Source organism: Xiphophorus hellerii, chromosome 23, assembly GCF_003331165.1.
Source record: "Xiphophorus hellerii strain 12219 chromosome 23, Xiphophorus_hellerii-4.1, whole genome shotgun sequence".
Taxonomy (NCBI): Eukaryota; Metazoa; Chordata; class Actinopteri; order Cyprinodontiformes; family Poeciliidae; genus Xiphophorus; species Xiphophorus hellerii.
In genome coordinates this window covers 30,476,672-30,493,409 of record NC_045694.1, presented here as the reverse complement: position 1 = coordinate 30,493,409, position 16,738 = coordinate 30,476,672, and the positions used below count along the sequence as shown (strand labels likewise).

At 42.4% G+C, this 16,738-nt stretch overlaps 3 protein-coding genes across 8 annotated transcripts in view; all 3 read right to left on the bottom strand.

Annotated features, from left to right (window-relative positions):
• The window catches only part of uvssa (UV-stimulated scaffold protein A), a 34,691-nt gene extending 33,827 nt beyond the window's left edge, over window positions 1–864 (bottom strand). For 2 of the 3 annotated variants that reach the window (XM_032554530.1, XM_032554532.1), the window contains exons 1-2: window positions 583–864; window positions 230–347 (exon numbers count right to left, since the gene is read on the bottom strand). In XM_032554530.1, coding sequence (XP_032410421.1) covers window positions 230–339 — 110 coding nt within the window. In that variant the 5' untranslated portion in view covers window positions 340–347; window positions 583–864. The remainder of the gene's footprint in view (window positions 1–229; window positions 348–582) is intronic. The other variant, XM_032554531.1, reaches the window with a different exon arrangement.
• An 871-nt stretch (window positions 865–1,735) lies between these two features.
• sil1 (SIL1 nucleotide exchange factor) lies at window positions 1,736–6,991 on the bottom strand. Of its 2 annotated transcripts, none has more exons than XM_032554547.1 (12): window positions 6,786–6,991; window positions 6,555–6,649; window positions 4,669–4,825; window positions 4,198–4,303; window positions 4,018–4,102; window positions 3,855–3,941; window positions 3,632–3,727; window positions 3,431–3,552; window positions 3,230–3,326; window positions 2,996–3,160; window positions 2,578–2,742; window positions 1,736–2,470 (listed from the first exon to the last, which is right to left on the bottom strand). In XM_032554547.1, exons 2-12 carry the CDS (start codon window positions 6,642–6,644, stop codon window positions 2,273–2,275), a joined length of 1,368 nt encoding a protein of 455 aa, XP_032410438.1. In that variant the 5' UTR covers window positions 6,645–6,649; window positions 6,786–6,991; the 3' UTR covers window positions 1,736–2,272. The 2 variants fall into 2 exon arrangements, with proteins under 2 accessions (XP_032410438.1, XP_032410439.1); XM_032554548.1 differs by having other exon boundaries at window positions 6,895–6,990.
• A 1,014-nt stretch (window positions 6,992–8,005) lies between these two features.
• Window positions 8,006–16,727, bottom strand: spdl1 (spindle apparatus coiled-coil protein 1). Of its 3 annotated transcripts, none has more exons than XM_032554540.1 (15): window positions 16,449–16,727; window positions 15,675–15,719; window positions 15,359–15,520; window positions 14,597–14,764; window positions 14,317–14,511; window positions 14,081–14,230; window positions 13,191–13,289; window positions 12,629–12,739; window positions 12,412–12,552; window positions 11,355–11,461; window positions 10,776–10,896; window positions 10,170–10,236; window positions 9,901–10,083; window positions 9,582–9,756; window positions 8,006–8,338 (listed from the first exon to the last, which is right to left on the bottom strand). In XM_032554540.1, exons 3-15 carry the CDS (start codon window positions 15,518–15,520, stop codon window positions 8,200–8,202), a joined length of 1,818 nt encoding a protein of 605 aa, XP_032410431.1. In that variant the 5' UTR covers window positions 15,675–15,719; window positions 16,449–16,727; the 3' UTR covers window positions 8,006–8,199. The 3 variants fall into 3 exon arrangements, with proteins under 3 accessions (XP_032410431.1, XP_032410433.1, XP_032410432.1); XM_032554542.1 differs by having other exon boundaries at window positions 9,675–9,756; window positions 16,449–16,605; XM_032554541.1 differs by lacking the exon at window positions 15,675–15,719.
• Window positions 16,728–16,738: the final 11 nt, after the last annotated feature.

Here is a 16,738-nt window from a genome sequence, read left to right as displayed (position 1 = left end):
ACTTTACTCGCTAAAGCAGAAGGTTGTGTTAACTTCTACAGCAGAGAAAGTGCACTCCTCTTTTTAACAATAGCAAATACATGCAGGTAACAATAAATAACTTTCATAAGCCTGTGTATGTTGGTATGAACTGAGGAATAGGTGGGTGTTTTAAAAGGACAAAGAACACAAATGGAGGAATCAGTCAGTAAAGCTTTCCAGAGGCTCTCCTCTCCTGTGTGGCTCATACTTGCAGATCTTCTTCAGCTCCTTGACTTTGTCCTGGTTGAGCTGCGGCTGTCCAGATGTGGTCAGTTCCTCCACCAGCTGGGACAGCCGCTCCCTCTGGGACAGCTCCATCCCTGTCACTGACACGCAGTGGACAAGAGAAGAGTTCAGGCTCACCGCTGCTGCTCTACATCCCACCAACACCAGCTAGAACCCAAACCTTCCCTTTAATTATCATAGTTTAGCGTTTCCTCCCTCTGGGGAGTCAGACAGTGGACACACGCGCTGTTTAATGCACGGAACAGTGCGCGTGAACCGCAGGGAGACATTTACAGTCTGATTTTATCTTCTGTCTCCATGTAAACAGTCACTCACCGATGCCTGGGAATCTGTCCAAATGTTACAGCGGCTACTTCCGGGAGACATTATCGGTTATTTTACATCCAGGAATAACAATGTTCATAAGAACCGAGTCGAAAAGTCTTCTTTTCATAATACTATTATTAGAAAATCATTTCATACACCCATCAGAGGAAAATAACAACCACGTCGCCATCTTTGTCCGTCAAAAACAACTGCCGGTTTGACTTTTCAAAATAAAAGTGTCGTTAAACCTCAGCTTTCTTTAAACTGCGGGTACAAATGAGAAGTTTGAAGGATTAAAGCCTTATTTTTATCCGAGGGGTGATGATGCCCATCTCCAGCGGTCAGCGGTGCGAGAGGCGGAGTCACCCTGGACAGGTCGCCAGTCCATCGCAGAGCAACACAGAGACAGGACAACCAACCAGGAAGGCACACGCACATCTAAGGAGAATTTAGAGAACGCCGAATTTTTATACCAAATAGATCAAAAATGTGAAATTCCTCTTGCATTTGTAATATTTTCTGCTTTATTTTCCTGACACTGTTGTTTTGTGTAGTTTTGTGTATTTTTATCGTCTGTTATCTGCTCAGCTTAAAGAGAGAACATTTATTCTTTTTGTTCTGATGTGTTGTCATACTGGATTTTGAATCTTCAATAAAGATTTACAAAAGAAAGAAATAATTGCTCGTTTTAGAAATCAACCTATAATTGGCAAACCAAATTTAGGCTATTCTTAAATTGTGATCTCAAAACTGTTCCTAATGATATTCACTATTCTGCCATTCCAATCTTTACCCAAAGGCCGATCACATATGGAACAGATCGACTCTGCTTGGAAGACAACCCACAAGGTTTCAGAGTGTTTAAAGGAATTTCTTTACCATACTTCCAGAAGTGATTTGTGAGGTCAGACACTGATGCTGGATGACACCTGGGTTGTAGTCTAATGCATAACAATGTTCCAACACAACAAACTTCTCTACAAGGCTGGTAGCACGAACATAAATCACTAAATAAATCAATGTTTTATCTACTGGTAAGAAACAGGTCAAGCCAAACTTAAACACATAAATAATAAAGCCCCACACCAAAACAGGCTACTGCCAAATCCAGACATCTCCACTGCTTTACACCGTGCACTGCAAAAATGGCAAAAGCACAACATTAGTGTTTAAACTTTTTATTTATTTTTTTAAATAAAAATAAATATTTTCCATAAGACACTTCAGTTACCAACAGATGAGTCCTCATTATTTTTTGGTTCTGAAACAGACTTCAGAGTGCAATATCATCATCCAGAGAGAAACTTGAGGTAGAACCTCTTGGTTTTGGTGGAGGAAGATGGATGGATGCTCTGGTACGTCTGGGTGGCCCAGCAACACCTGGCACCAACGGATACAAAGCAGGTAACTGAGGTTCTAATGTCATGGTTGGACCGGTCTGTTTAGATCTTCATCAGCCAGGACACATGTTGGAACAGGAGCTCTGTCTGATTATAGCAGCAGACTCATAGGATTTAGCTCCTGCTGGGTCTAAAATGTATGAACTGGACCATTTTACACTGCCATACAGAATGCATCCCAGACAGGAACATTTCCTCTTCCATCTGCATCCACAGATCATGTTTAAAAACCTGTGAAGGATGTTAGACTCCAGGACTGGTTGTTTACTGTTTACTTTCCTCTCAGCAGGAAGTGCTGGTCATTTCACTTTGACCTGCAGAGAGTCTATAAGCTCCACCATCTCTGTGAAGTAGCTGGTCTCTTCTCCTAGGATCATTTCTGACTGGATCAGTTCTGAGTACTGCAGTCTGAGGGCGAGCAGAGAACCCAGCAGAGCACCGTCTGAGCGGTACTGATCCAGACACACAGGAGTCATGGCCAACAGCGCCCGCAGAGCCTGCAAACAAGACGGTACCAAGTAAGCACACAGATCCTCTGGTTGTATTGGATCTGTTAGTTGAAGCTGCAGAGGGACAGAGTGGAGGCTGGGGGTCGTCGGCCCACCTTCTCCCTGTAGTCATGCTCAGTAGACTGGAGCAGCTGTGGCACCAGAGAGCACCAGCCCTCCTCCTTCAGCTCCTCCTGCAGGGACACCTGGGAGTACTGACGCAGCCGCTCGGCATGGGCCGGGTCCTGGACCGGGTCCAGGCCGGCCTGGGAGATCAGCTCCTGGTGGAGCAGGACACAGAGACCAGATTCAGCCACTCCACCATTACAGTACTATTTTTAAATTAAAAACTACTAGTTTTGTGGGGTCTTTGTAGAAATATGTGCAAACCCCTTCATTTAACCCCTTCAAAAATCTACATACAGAAGAAAAATATCAAGCAGACTGACTGGACACAATCATTTTTATTCCTCATAGAACTTAAAGCTGCACTTGGTGACAGTGCTTATTAAAAAATGACTAGTTGGTTTGTACCTTCTCGCTGATCATGTCGTACAGCATGGTGACTATTCGTGTTCGCAGGATTCCTCCAGCGTCTGCCCTGAAGAGCTCCGATAGAATCTGCAGCCCGCCGTGGGACAGGAAGTGGCGCTGTGCGTAGGGGAAGTGACGCAGGAGGCATGCCAGCGCAAACAGGACCTAAAATCACAGAACCATAAATTTAAATGTTCTCTGTTTGGACGGCGGGCTGTGCAGACAGGAAGCTACCTTCTTCTTGACGTTGAGCGGCTGAGTGGTGGCCAGCGTTGTTAAAAGGGTCTGCAGAGCCCCCCCCTCCACTGCTTGGACCTGGACCACCGGGTTACTGCAGGACCAACACAGATGCATCAAAGAAACAAGCTGAAGACAAATTCGTCCTAAGATGTGCTGAGAATGGAGGTGTGAGTCCTGCTCAGTGCCGGCACTTACCTGGCCACAGCGGAGCCCAGGACCAGCGCAGAGTTCTCCTGGAATCGGACATCAGAGCTGTTCAGACCCTGCAGGACGAAGCTCAGGCCCCCCATCGCACACAGGGTTTGAGCATTATCCACCTAAAACACACACATACACACCAACATGCAGGTTGACATGATAACATGCAGTGAGCTCGTGGGGAATGTGCCATGCTACCTGATGCACCAGGTACTCCAGCTCCTGCAGGATGCTCAGCCTCTGCTCCATAGTGGAGTTGCTGCTGTTGAACTGATCCAACAGGCGCCTCATGATCTGCAAACACAGGAAACAGCATGAGATCAAGGGAACAAACTGATCCATCATCTGATCTCCAGCTGGGAGCCAGCGAGAGAGAGCAAGACTTCCAGGAGTGAACAGGATGGCTGACAACAGAGTGTACCTGGACATCCGTCTCTACCAGCAGGTCCAGGTCAGCCATCTCCTTCTTTAACTCGTCCAGCGGCCGGAACCTGGATGGCGCCGAGTCCTGCAGACACAGTGAGGGTTGGGACGGTGCTGAGCAGAACCCTGTCAGTACAGAGTGTTCTGCAGCGCTTCACTACCTGACCGCTCTGGTCCTCCTTGATCTTCTTCATGGCTCGTTTCAGCTCATCGGGATCAATGGAGGACCGGCTCTTTTCCTCTTCCCTGCCACCACAGAATGACCATTTCTATCCTTTGACCACTGCTCTTCAACCTTGAGAAAATGTTTCCTGAATGCATATGTGCTAGCAGAAACCCACCTGTGCTGCTGGGTCCAGTACTTGAGCTGTTCCTCCCCCAGCCTGACCTCCCTCTCACCGGTTTGCAGGTTCAGCCTCACATGGGAGCCTGCTGGGACGGCCTGGCCTGGGTTTTCACACACACACACACACACGAACACACCCACACACACACACACACACACACACACACACACGCACAACGTTACGACTCGGTGTCCATCGATCAAGCAGACACAGACAGAGTTGTCTATGTTTGTATGGACGGTTGACATTTACGAAAAGGAAATGAATGCTTGGATGGTCAAAGACCAAATATAATATAATAATCTATACTTTAGGTTATGCTTTCTGATTTTCCTGCATAATTAACAGGATCTCATTATTCTTTGTACCAATATTAAGTTATTTTTTAGGTATGTGCAAATGGCGTTTTAAAGCGTGCTTCACCATAACGAGCTAAAAGCAGCTGAACAGACCTGGTTACTTCACCTGGTTTCAGTGTTTGCCACTGTTCATTAGGCTGAACAACCTCAAAAACTCCATCATCATCATCATCATCATCATCATTATCAACCGTCACCTCCTCCTCTTCATCAACACCCTGTCCTCCTTCAGTGTTCTCCACCACGGTTAAGGCACCTTCAGACTGCAGACACAGGAAATAAATGTAAAATCATCATTTAGTAATACCAATGATATCTGAATAAATAATACAAAAAAAATACTTATTGTGGCATGTAAGAGAATAGAACTCATTTTGGTAATCCCAAGTGAACAAAAACAGGAACCACTCAATCTGATTGAGATATGGGAGGAGAAAGGTTTCAATGTCTTTTTTTACAATAAATTTCTTATTTCATTCATATGTGAAACAGTTTAAATTTATTCTGCAGTTTATTCTCCAGCTTCTTCCTGTACTTCTCCTTGCTGTCTGTAATCTTGCTTCTGTATTCTCCTCAACAACTCTCTGTCTCGTTCCCTAAACGCTCTTTTTTTCCTGTTTAAAAGTTCATTTAGGTCACTGGTGATCTAGGATTTGTTATTCGAGAAGCATCCCACTGTTCTGGTGGGGATGGTGCTGTCCACACAGAAGTACATGTAGTCAGTCACACACAGTCTTGGCATTGATGTCATCTCCATGTGGCTGGCAGAGAGTAGTCCAATCAATTGCTTCAAAACAACCCTGGAGGGTCTCTTCTGCTTCCTGTGACCACTTTTTAACAGCCATCTTCCTAACAGGTAGTCTCTTCACCAGGGGTTTGTATTCAAAGCAGGGAAAAACAAGATTATGGTTCGATTTCCCCAGAGGAGGTCTTGGTTTGGAGATGCATCCTTGACAGTAGTATAAAACAAATCCAAAATCTTGTTTTCCCGGGTGGAGCAGCTGACAAACTGGTGAAACGTTGGCAGTGTAGAAGAGAGTGAGGCATGACTAAAAACACCACATATAGCAATAAATGCATTGGGGTGTTGTGTCTGTATCTTAGCAACAACAGAACGAATGACATCACATGCATTATCAGCAACAGCTGAAGGTACACACACAAAAAAAGGTGGGATGTAAACAGCTGCCAAAATAACACTGGTGAATTCTTTTGGTAAATATGGATGGAAACTTAACGGCAAGAGTTCAATGTCTGGACTGCAGAGACGAGGCTTCACAGTAACATGTCCTGGATGACACAAGCACTGCTAATCCACCTTTCTTTTCCTGCTGCTCTTTAAATTTGTCTGCTGGTGTAGTCAGGAAGCCTGGCAGAGGGACGTTGGAGTTGGTGATATAATCCTGCAGCCATTGTCAGTAAAAGATATTATACTGCATTCCTTGTATTCTTTCTGAGTCTCTGTCAGGGCTTGAAGTTCATTCATCTTGTTAGTTAACGATCTCACGTTGCCCGTTATGATGGATGGGAGAGATGGTTTGAACTTCCTCCTCTCTCTCCCCACCACGCCTCCTTTTCAACAACTCTGAAATTTCTGGCTTCAGTTGTGGAATTATTCCAGTTTTTCCAATGTTAATCAATTGCTGTAAGCCACCCTGTTGTTATGGTTACGCATCATAACAAAATAGCCAAGTATAAAAACGATTGGCAAAAATCAGTCCGGCTACGCCGCATCCAAATCAAGAAAGAACGGTTGTCCAAAAAAAGCAATTTTCCCCAAGAAACACAGAAATGAAAGTTTGGGGGGGAAAAATCTCAGTGAAAGTACAGAGCTTCTCCAACATGCCAAACTGAGCGGCGCAATTCTAGAAATATATTATGTAAAGCAATTTCTGAAATTCTGTTTAGCTTGGTTTTTACCCGAGTGAACAGTTCTACACTGTAACCTGGAGAGGTTCATGATATTTCAGAAACTGACTGGTTAAAACTCACCTTCTGGCTGAGAGAGCAGTGCAGCTGCAGCAGAACCAGGAACAAGCAGCTGAGAGTAGCTCCTCCAAAGTAACAGAAAATCAGCCTCATAATGACTGGAACAGGACAACATCAGGACAGTGAGCCGAGAGACACGTGAAATACGTCGGACTGTTCCCACGTTGTTTTAATGTGGGCAGAAAGCTGACAGTGGGAGTTAGTTCAGCTTTCAGCTCCTTATGCTGGACCAACCTGGAAAGACTCGAGGCTCCACGGTGGTTTCCTACCCAGGCTGGCCTCGCGAGCAGCTTTCTCGAACACCGACTAGGAAAATGTGACGCAGATGTTACTCTGAACTCACCTGCTGAACAGAGTCGTGTATCATCCACCTGTCACCACGTAAACATCAACACAGCTGTCTCACATTCGCCGGAATGATTCCAGTGCTCTCATTGGTCCACGTAATTAAAACGCATCCTCTCTTCAGTTGTTCAGCAGTAAAGCTACTTAATGGTGCCCCCTGCCGGCTTGGAGCTTTATTTTGGCAAATAAAAATGTCAGTAGGAGCCCTGGGTGGATTCAGTTGAAGCGCGCGCAGTAGGCAGGAACAGACCATCTCGGTCTCGGGCCATTTGTCTTCCTTAGGGACGGACTGGGACAATGTTCCAGAACGGGAACTGTAAGCTAAATGTAATCCACTTTAACTCAGGTCAGATTGTTGCTCCTGTTGTCCCTGTATACATTAAGTGTGTACCTGATCTTCTCCAGCATCACGAGACTTTAGACGACAAAACTCACAATTTATTGTAATAATACAGAGGACGATTTCCAATTTTTCTGTAGTCAGGTTGTCATTGCACAAAGCCAAAGAAACAGACAACAGACATTTATTTTTCTGATCTAAATCTAAAGAATTTAGAAGAAAGTAGCATAAGTTCTATGTTAATGTTAGCTTAAGTTTCTTATTTGAATCACAATAAAGAAAACAGAAGCAAGTTGATTTCAGTTCAATATCAACTGATTTAAACAGAAACATTGTACTAAAATAATTGCCTAAGTCATTTTTTGCCAAAAGATTATTTAGGCAAAAAAAAAAAAATCACTTTTGGCAAAAAAATGACGTAGGCCATTATTTTAGGATGGTGACGATTTGAACTATTCTCAGAGTTCAGGCCCGTCCCAGCAAGGCAACTTCAGTGATCCACTATTGATCAAAACAAGAGATCAAACACTGGATCATTCCAGAAACGTACAGATGGCTACAAAAAGTGTGTAGCTTCTCTTGCTGAGATCTATTTAAGAAAATCTAGTTCATTTAGAAACGAATTGTCATGATGTCTGGATGTCAAGTTTTCAAAGTCACAGTGAAAGTGGAAAAAAGCTTTTATAATATAAAATCTAACGGTTCCATGTGTTATAATGGAGCTAAAGGAGTTCCCTGTGTCCACGAAGGAGTGATGAAAGTAAAAGTGTTAACACCTGCCACAGTGTTAGAGGTTGTAATTTCTTTAATATGTAAACACAGAGCTAACAAAACACATTCAGTAAAGTTCTGGAAAACATGGTTATAACTTAGGAACAGAAATATCTGACAAACATTTTAGAGCCTCCCCAGATTATTACACACACACACACACATCCATGTTTAATGGGGTGATGGAGACATCTACTGCTGGGCGCACTGGTTCTCCATGGTGTTATTAGAAGTGACGTAGATCACCTCTGTTTTTGGTTTCTTTCTCCTCACTTCCTGGTTGTTCTGCTGATTGTTCTTTGTCTCTTCCTTCTGGTCAATTACAGGCCAGCTGACGGTCAACCATAAAAAACACACAGAAATACAGATTATTAGTCACTCAGCAGGACAGTGTTTGCAGCATGGTGTGTTTGGTTTAATGTGTGGATTGTGTGGGGAGTGGGAGGAGGGGCTCAGAATCATCACCACCCCTTCCAGGTGCCATTTTTATTCACTTACATTTCTGCGACCTATTTGTCTTAGTTGTGGGATTTGACCAAAATTTTAATTGAATTAATTGCAGGTGTGTTTTCTGCTGGGTAAAACACCAAAGGGATCCTTCAGATGTATTTTATGAACTGCAGCCTTTTTCTGGTTTCTATCAACTACAATGTCGCAAGAATTTACCCAAGAAGGGATGAAAAAAAAAAACAGATCCAGACTAGAAATATGTCATTTGACCCAATTACATTATGTCATGCCATACACTTAAGAAATCATCATAATAGTGGCCTATTTATATCCCTTTGGGATTGATTGTTTAAACATGTCCAATAGAAATGGAGACAAGTAAAAAAAATTACAATCATGGGGGACTTTTAGGGTTTATACATTCAATGCTGCAAATGTTCCATACTGGTTTTTAAAACCGTTTTTATGAATGTAGCTTGCTCTCTGTGGTTTTACTAACATTTGAGGATAAATCATAACATATGATGGCAATCACAATATTTACTCCCCTGGAATGAATATGAAAAGCACATTTGTCATTTGATAAATTCACTCTCTCACGTAATCTGAAGTTTTTAGAAACTGAACCAAAAACAAATCGGTGCTTTAAATAAAGACGCACCGATTTGATATTGAAAAATATTCTAGATCAAGTATCTGCAACAATGTGCCAGACCTATAAGCGTAGATCTATCCAGTCTAATTCTATGCTTTGTACTCTGAGTGACATCATGGGTTGTTATCTATTTTACATTACATGTAGAATTCCTAGTTTCACTTTCTGAACCATCTGAAGATTTATTGTAGTTTATTTCTACCCGTTTCAGCAAAACAGTCAGACCATCATTATTGTCAGTTTCAGATTCTTTATTATACATTTTCTATTGGCTGTTCTACTCCTAAATGCACTGACTAAACAAATGAAAGTGGTTTTAACATGTTTTGACCAAACTTGTGAAGTTATTGGTATATTTTAGTGTACTTTGCTGGCATAGAGTATCTAAATAACTGTAGAATTCAGTACATTTTGTCTGTGTTGAAAAAAAATAAAGGTTTAAAGTTCATCCAGATCCGTTCCTCTGTACCGGGTCGTATTGGCCGGTTCATCCGCAGCTCCCAGCAGCAGTAGAAACCTGAGTTGTGGCTCTAAGCTGATGTTGTATGATGACAGTACTGACCTGGGACTGGGGATCACATCAGGCTGATCAGAGCTGATCTTCACACACTTGGCAGGTTTCAGCTCAGGCTCTGGCTCAGGCGCTGGAACATAGAGGAAACCATGAGCAGCTGCAACACATGATGGCCTGAGCTTCACATGCTGGTTACACTCTCCTCTCTAGGTGTGTTTGGGGGATGGAAGGCGACACGGTTCACCTCTGACCCTCCCTTCACTTCACCACATACCTTGAGCAGCAGCTGTTATCTCTGCAGGGCTGTTTTCATCTTCACGGCCCACTTTCGTATTGTCCGTCTCCTCAGTCTCCACGGCAACAACCTGCTCTCCGTGAGTGCTCCAGTCAGGTTCCGGCTTCACATCGACAGGAAGCTTTTCCTTTCTTTTCCTCTGGATAGGGTTCTTCTTCACCTCTGCAGAGATTCCAGGCAGCAGCAGTGTTACGGAGCAGCAGACAGCAGACAGCAAGCTAACAGAGGCTGGAGGTTTGCTTCACTACCTTTGGGTTCATATTTCTGCTGAAGCTCCTCGACACGCAGCTGCAGCTTGATCTTGTCACTCTGAGCCTGCAGGAACAGAAACTCAGACATCCTAAAGGCGTCGCAGCCTGAGGAGAAGATTTGTTCTCCTCAGATTATACACTGAAGGGCTGGGCGAAACGGACGGAAACTTTTATCACAATATGTCATAGTACTATTGTTATAACTACTTATTACTCCTTTTTTAAGCTAGTTTTATGTGACTGAATGGTACAGCTGTCAAAGTTCCACAAACACAAGTACTGCGCTTGAAAAAAAATTGTAATCCATTTATTTAGGACATTAGTCATATGAAGAAGTTTGATTTGTATCACTAAACTGCTCAAAGTAACTGCATTTAATTATATTTTCAAATGTATTGACACTCTCAATTTAAAAACAGTGGGAAAAATGTAGTAAAATTAATAACTCCAACAATACGGACAGTATTAGGCAATTTTAGACATTAGCTGAAATTTATAGTGACAACAATAAATCAAAATTCTTCTCATGATAAGAAATGTATCACTGTAAATGATAAACGATACAATAAATCCCCACCACTGACTGAACCAGCCACCCTCTACCTGTTTGAGCAGCCGCTCAGACGTAAACAGCTTCCTCTCCAGCTCCAGAGCTCTCTGGCTCTCTGACAGAGACTTCATCCTCTGCAAGGACAGCTCATCTCCCAGCCGCTCGGCATCCTTACTGAGCACACACACACACACACACACAAAAACACACACACACACCCACACCCACGCACACACACACACCCACACACACACACGTTAGAACAAAGCTCTTTCAGTGGGTTAAATTGGGACAGTGTTCCTCTTCTTTTGAAACTGCCAAATATCCATACATTTTCATAATCCTATATTTGCAGCATAATTATTAGGGATGCACAGATATGAACATTTGGGTCAAAATTATTAGCTGAACATCTGATAATCCTCTGCTGGATCATTATCACTGAACTGAACAAAAAGCAACAAGATGAAAATAAACAGAAGTTGTGAACATTGGCCCAGCTTTACTTCATACCAATATGTTAAAAATGACTCATGTTGTTTAGTAGTGACACGTTTACAAACTAAATTTAATTTCAGTCTGTAAACATCAAACATTGTAATGATGATGATGATGACGAAGGCTGAACTCACACAGAGTTGTTGAGCTTGAGTTGGAGCAGGTCAGTGTAGTACGTTTCATCCTGACCATCGACTGATTCTGCTTGGACGGGATTGGCTGGTTGAGACTTCAGCAACGTCTATACACACACCCACACACACACAACATAAATATAAGTTTTTAGTAAATAAAGCCAAAGTAATCATTATCAATACAAATTCCTTTGTACAAATATTCACATCTCTTCCTTATGCAGGAGGTTTACTCTGTCACAGTTTAGGGACGGGAGCTTTACAGCTTTACTGACCATTTGAAGTTGCTCTCAAACATCAGTGTCGTAGCGTTAGCACAGCTAGCATGAGGAATCCTTCAGCATTTCAATTATTCCTTGTCCGTCTGCCTCATATGGAAGAGGACTAGGTGCCACACCATTCTCTCTCCAGCCCCCAGAATTTTTACTTTAATTGGTCACGTAAAAAAGAAAATCACTTGAACCTGGCATGTTTTTTTTAGAAATTCAAACTCCTGTTTTGTTTTGTTTTTTCCTGTGGCCCTGAATCCTTTGTGAATTCTTTGTGTTTTCCCTGTTGGATAAAGATGGTCACATATTTTCACCATGTTAGAGTTAAAAACTGGCAGCAGCAGTTCACTGTTTTGGTCAGGTGGGCAGCAACAAGGAGGGGAGGGGCTCAGTGTCTTTGTTGTTGCAGCACTGCAGCCCGAAGAAGTGCGACAGTTTGGGCAGATGTGAATTAATCAGTTTATACCGAATTATTCTTTTAATTAAGTTTTTGGAATTGATTATGTTGAAATGTTGATAATCCAAGTTAAATGTAAAGGCAACAGGTTGTCACTACATATACCAGACATCTGCAGCTGTACTTGCAGTCAAAAACATTTTTTACATAGTTTTGACTTGAGGTGCTGAATACTGATCCACCGTACACTTTTCAGACTTATTTGTAAAAAGAAAAATATATACCACTAACAGTTTTTGTCAGCTCTACTTTGTGCGTCGGTTTACAAATTAAAATCTCTCCTGTTGATGTTTCTAGTTGGAATTTGAACAGGTTGAAGCTCTGTGCTCACCTCCATCTTCTCCAGCCTCTGCAGTTTGGTCATCAGACTCTGGATCTCGGCGTTCTTCTCCAACAGCATGGACTGCAGCCTCTCCAGCTGAGCAGGGTCGGCCCTGGAGCCTTGCAGCTGCATCAGAGTAGCGATCTGGAACTGCACACCACCTTCACGGTCATTCCAGGAAATGCACCATCAGCTCTACCCAGCTGTCCTCTGTCACACACTCTACCTTCATGCGCTGCATCTGCTGCTTACTGAAGGTGTGCATTTTCTGCAGCGACTGATGCTGCACCTTCATGCTGATGAGCTGTCTCTCCATTGCAGCTCTCTTATCCTCCAGCTGGAAAACAACAGACATACTTCGGCTGAGGAGCTTTAGTTTTTTATTTTAGTGCCATTTTATAGCACAATTAAGCAACTATGTTGCCTTCAGTTGCTGTAAGATACTGCACATATCAAATTTGACTTCCTAATTTAAAATCCATGAAATTGGGCCTTTGTCTCTTTAAAACCTTCTGGCCTCTCTAAAGCTCTGCCTTCAGGAAGTCATCACAAAATGGCTCCTCTACTAACCCATTAACAATGTTTTTACCAGCGTTGCCATGGAGATTAAAGGATTTCTCAAACATGCATGAAAGAATCAAGGCAACACTACAGGTATGTGCTTGATGAGGGAATAGCATTACAACATATCATTGATTTTACATGATACTGCCCCTTTAAAAGTTTGCTCAAGATTCCCATGACACTTGAACAGAAACACAGCGAGTGTGTGCCGTCTCTGTATTTACCTCAGCAAACAGAGAATTGCCCCGGCTGTTTGGATCCTGGGCCTGCTGAAGAACCTGATCCAACTGGATCTGCAGATCCCGGTTTAGTTCTCGAGATTTCTGTTTAAAAACAAAGCAGACATCTGAGTGAGGGACAGAAACAGATTCCCACTGCTTTACGTCTCATCACATCAAGCTGACAGATCCAGAACAGAAACACTTTTTGTTGGATGTTTACTAGAGACGCTTCAATCTGTAATATTAATATCTGTATCGCTCCTGATATTGAAAAAAATTCTATTTCGGTTATCAGTGACAACGTGCTTGATCCACAATGGCAGATCTATTCTGATTCTATGCTTCATGCTCTGAGTGATGTCATGCTTTATTATTTATTTTACATTATATTTAACATTTCTACTTTTACATTCTGAACCATCCGACATAAAGTTTGTTGTAGTTCATTTTTACATGTTTGGCCAAAGTAGTCAACCTATTGATTTTGTCTGTTTCAGATTCTTTATTATTTATTTTACACTCAATGCTATACTCCTAATTGCACTGACTGAACAAATGAAAGGTGATTTTACATGTTTGACCAAGCTTGTGAATTTATAGATGTATTTAAATGTGCTGTACTGGTGCAGAGTTAACAAATTAATTTGTAATTCAGTACATTTATGCATGTGTTTAAAAAAAGAAAAATCTTTTAATTAATTCAGCTATAGTTCTGTATTGGATTGATATAGACTGATACTACGCCTCAGATATCTGTATCAGTTCTGGAAGTGAAAGTAGTGGATCGGTGCATCCCCACCTTTTATAGCAGATTCTGTTTTCCCTTTAAGGTCTAAAACTCAGAGTCAGTTGGAGCTAAGGAAGAGAGCAGATGAGCCAGGCAGCCAGGTTACCTCCAGGGCGTTGAACCAGGACACGGCTTCCCTCTCCCTCTCCTCCTTCTCCTCGGTGAGGCGCTCCACCTGTCTCTGCAGACGGCTGTTGCTCAGCTCCAGCTGCTGCCCTCTGTAGTGACTCTCCTGCAAGGTCTGCTCCAGCTCCACCTGGACCAGCAGGAGTCCGTCTCAGGCTCGGTACCGACCAGCAGAACCCACGCTCCGCTGTCCAGATGAGCCTCACCGAGCCTCACCTTAGCGCTCTCCAGCTCCATGGTCTTCAGCTGCACCTCCATCATCTCCGTCGTCATGGAGCTATGGGTGTTTTCGTTCAGCGCGCGCAGCTCCTCCATCTTGCTGCTCAGCAGCTCAGCCTGCACCTCCAGCTTGTGCTTCAGCTGCTTTTCACTCAGCTGGAACTCATCCACAGCAGACTGCAGCGTCAGGATCTGCACACAGTGGTTAAGACTCAGATCTCCCATGTCTCCCCTGGGCCAGTAGAGCAGGAGTGTGTGATGGTTTGCTCCGGCCTACCTTGTTCTGGTGCTCAGTCAGAGCCACGCTGTGGCTCCTCTCCAGATGTTCCTGAAGCTGCTGTTTCTGCAGGTTCTTCATGCTCTCGTATTCCGACTGCAGAGACTCCAGCATCCGGGTCTTCAGCTCCACCTCCTTCTGCAGGGAGTACTTGTCCTGCTCCAGAGCCTACGGCACACACAGCTGCTCACAACAGAGCTGAGAGGTGGAAACTGCGTCCTACATTTTGGCTATTACTGCAACTCTCTCACAAAAAGTGAAATCAGGGCAACAACTAAAAATTATTTTGGAAATCCATTACTGAGATGATTCATCACATAAAATATTTGCTACATTCGGCAGATTTTTAAGCCTGTTTTATACAATATTGGAAATACATTAAAACAATTCAGTTCCGTTTTAAATAAGAAAATTAACATTTTATTGCAGAAAACGCATTGACACAATATTTCAGTGTATGCTTGATTATTTGTAGATTTTTTTTGATTAACCGACTAATAATTGGATAGCAAAATAGGTTTAAAAGGAGATGTTTCTTTTGTTTTTACAGAATTTGAAGCAGGTGAAGCTTAATTATTAATAGATCAATAGATCGATTAATAGATCGTAAAATAATTGGATGATGATCATTTTAATAACAGATTAACCACAATTAATTCGATGAATCACTTCAACTCTAGTTAAAATATCTTAAATCTACATTTTCCGATGCAGACATCCCAGACTTCAGATTGTGTTTTTTGAAAGGACCCAGCTCCACACCTCCAGAGCGTTGGTCATCTCCACCCTCTGCTCCTCCAACCGCTCCTGGAGCTCGTCCTGCTGCTTCAGCAGGTCCAGGCCTGCCTGGGCGGCCCGACGGGCCTGCTCCTCGCTCTGCTTCAGCTGGATACGCAGCAGCTCATTCTCCTCCTCTGGAGGCATCTGAGAGGATAGAGGAAAAACACTGGGTTAGTTCAGCAGTGGTGTCATTATTATCCCGTCTTTGCCATCCACATTTCACGTATTCTCATCAATTCACAGAATGTTTTCCAGCAGGCCTGAGGATCGAGAGTGTTTTTGACAAATATGAGCTGACCTTGGTTTTCCAGCAGTGGCTTTGGCCTTGGAAGCGTCAGAGAATCTGTTTCAAAAGTACAAACATTTATCCTTTCAATCAATGTCTTAGATACATATTTAAAGTAAGGTAAAGAAATATCACATAGCTCATAAACAAACATTTACTTTATTCCTTTAGACCAAATTAAACTAAATGGAGCTCTATTTATGAATGGTTACATTCATAGATGCATTTTTTTGTCCATATTGTTTGATTCCTTCTTGGAGATATTAAGCTATTACAATTATTTTTACTTTACTGAATATGAGAATATAGATTTCTTTTGTTTATTGGTCTGTGTTACCAAAGAGATGTGACATTTTATTTGACCGTCTGTTGTACATTCAACACAGTAGAATTTATTAAAATGTGTTGTATGATATATCAATTTGCGGAACTTTACTTCAAAACAGTCAGTAACAGACTTTTTTTCTGTGGCAGCCATGGGCGGACTCACAGACAGTAACAAACCTGGTTTATTCAGTTTACCATGGAAATATTACTGAATCCTCAGGAAGGTTTATGAACCCATTCAGCAATAATTAAGCGTATAAAAATGTCAGCCGCCGAAAGAAAGCAACCCTTTCGAGTAAGACAGTAAACACTGTCTGTTTTCGCCAGCTGTTGTCGGTTAACGTTTATCTTCTTTTTAAACTGGTAGCAGTTTCAATATGACAAACACATTGAGCATTATTATTCACTGAGTACAAAAAACATCTGCTATAACATATATTTTTTTAAAAAGCACTGTACCTTCTCCACAAACCTATCCTCCGTCTCAACGCGCCGCAGTTTGAATCGAGTTCCGGTGAGATATCGCGATATTTTGCTTCAAAACAAACCAAACGCGATTAACTTTTGCCACAGCGACCTCTAACGGTCAATTTTCCGTTCCATCAGCGTTTATGTAAATAATTAAAAACAAATCCCAATCCTATGTTGTTACGTTTAGTCCAAAATATCACGTATAATTAATAAAGGTACTCGAAGGCTTTTCCCCCATTGGACAAGCATTCAACTAACGTTTTTATATCGTTTTCTAT

Coding starts and splice junctions, on each gene's coding strand:
- spdl1 (XM_032554540.1), bottom strand. CDS start 15,520: ATGCCTCCAGAGGAGGAGAATGAGCTGCTGCGTATCCAGCTGAAGCAG. Junction 10,084..10,169: donor GCAGAAATATGAACCCAAAG/GTAGTGAAGCAA, acceptor GAATCTCTGCAG/AGGTGAAGAAGAACCCTATC. Junction 8,339..9,581: donor GAACCGGCCAATACGACCCG/GTACAGAGGAAC, acceptor GTTGACCGTCAG/CTGGCCTGTAATTGACCAGA.
- sil1 (XM_032554547.1), bottom strand. CDS start 6,644: ATGAGGCTGATTTTCTGTTACTTTGGAGGAGCTACTCTCAGCTGCTTG. Junction 4,826..6,554: donor ACTGCTCTCTCAGCCAGAAG/GTGAGTTTTAAC, acceptor CTGTGTCTGCAG/TCTGAAGGTGCCTTAACCGT. Junction 2,471..2,577: donor AGCATGACTACAGGGAGAAG/GTGGGCCGACGA, acceptor TCTTGTTTGCAG/GCTCTGCGGGCGCTGTTGGC.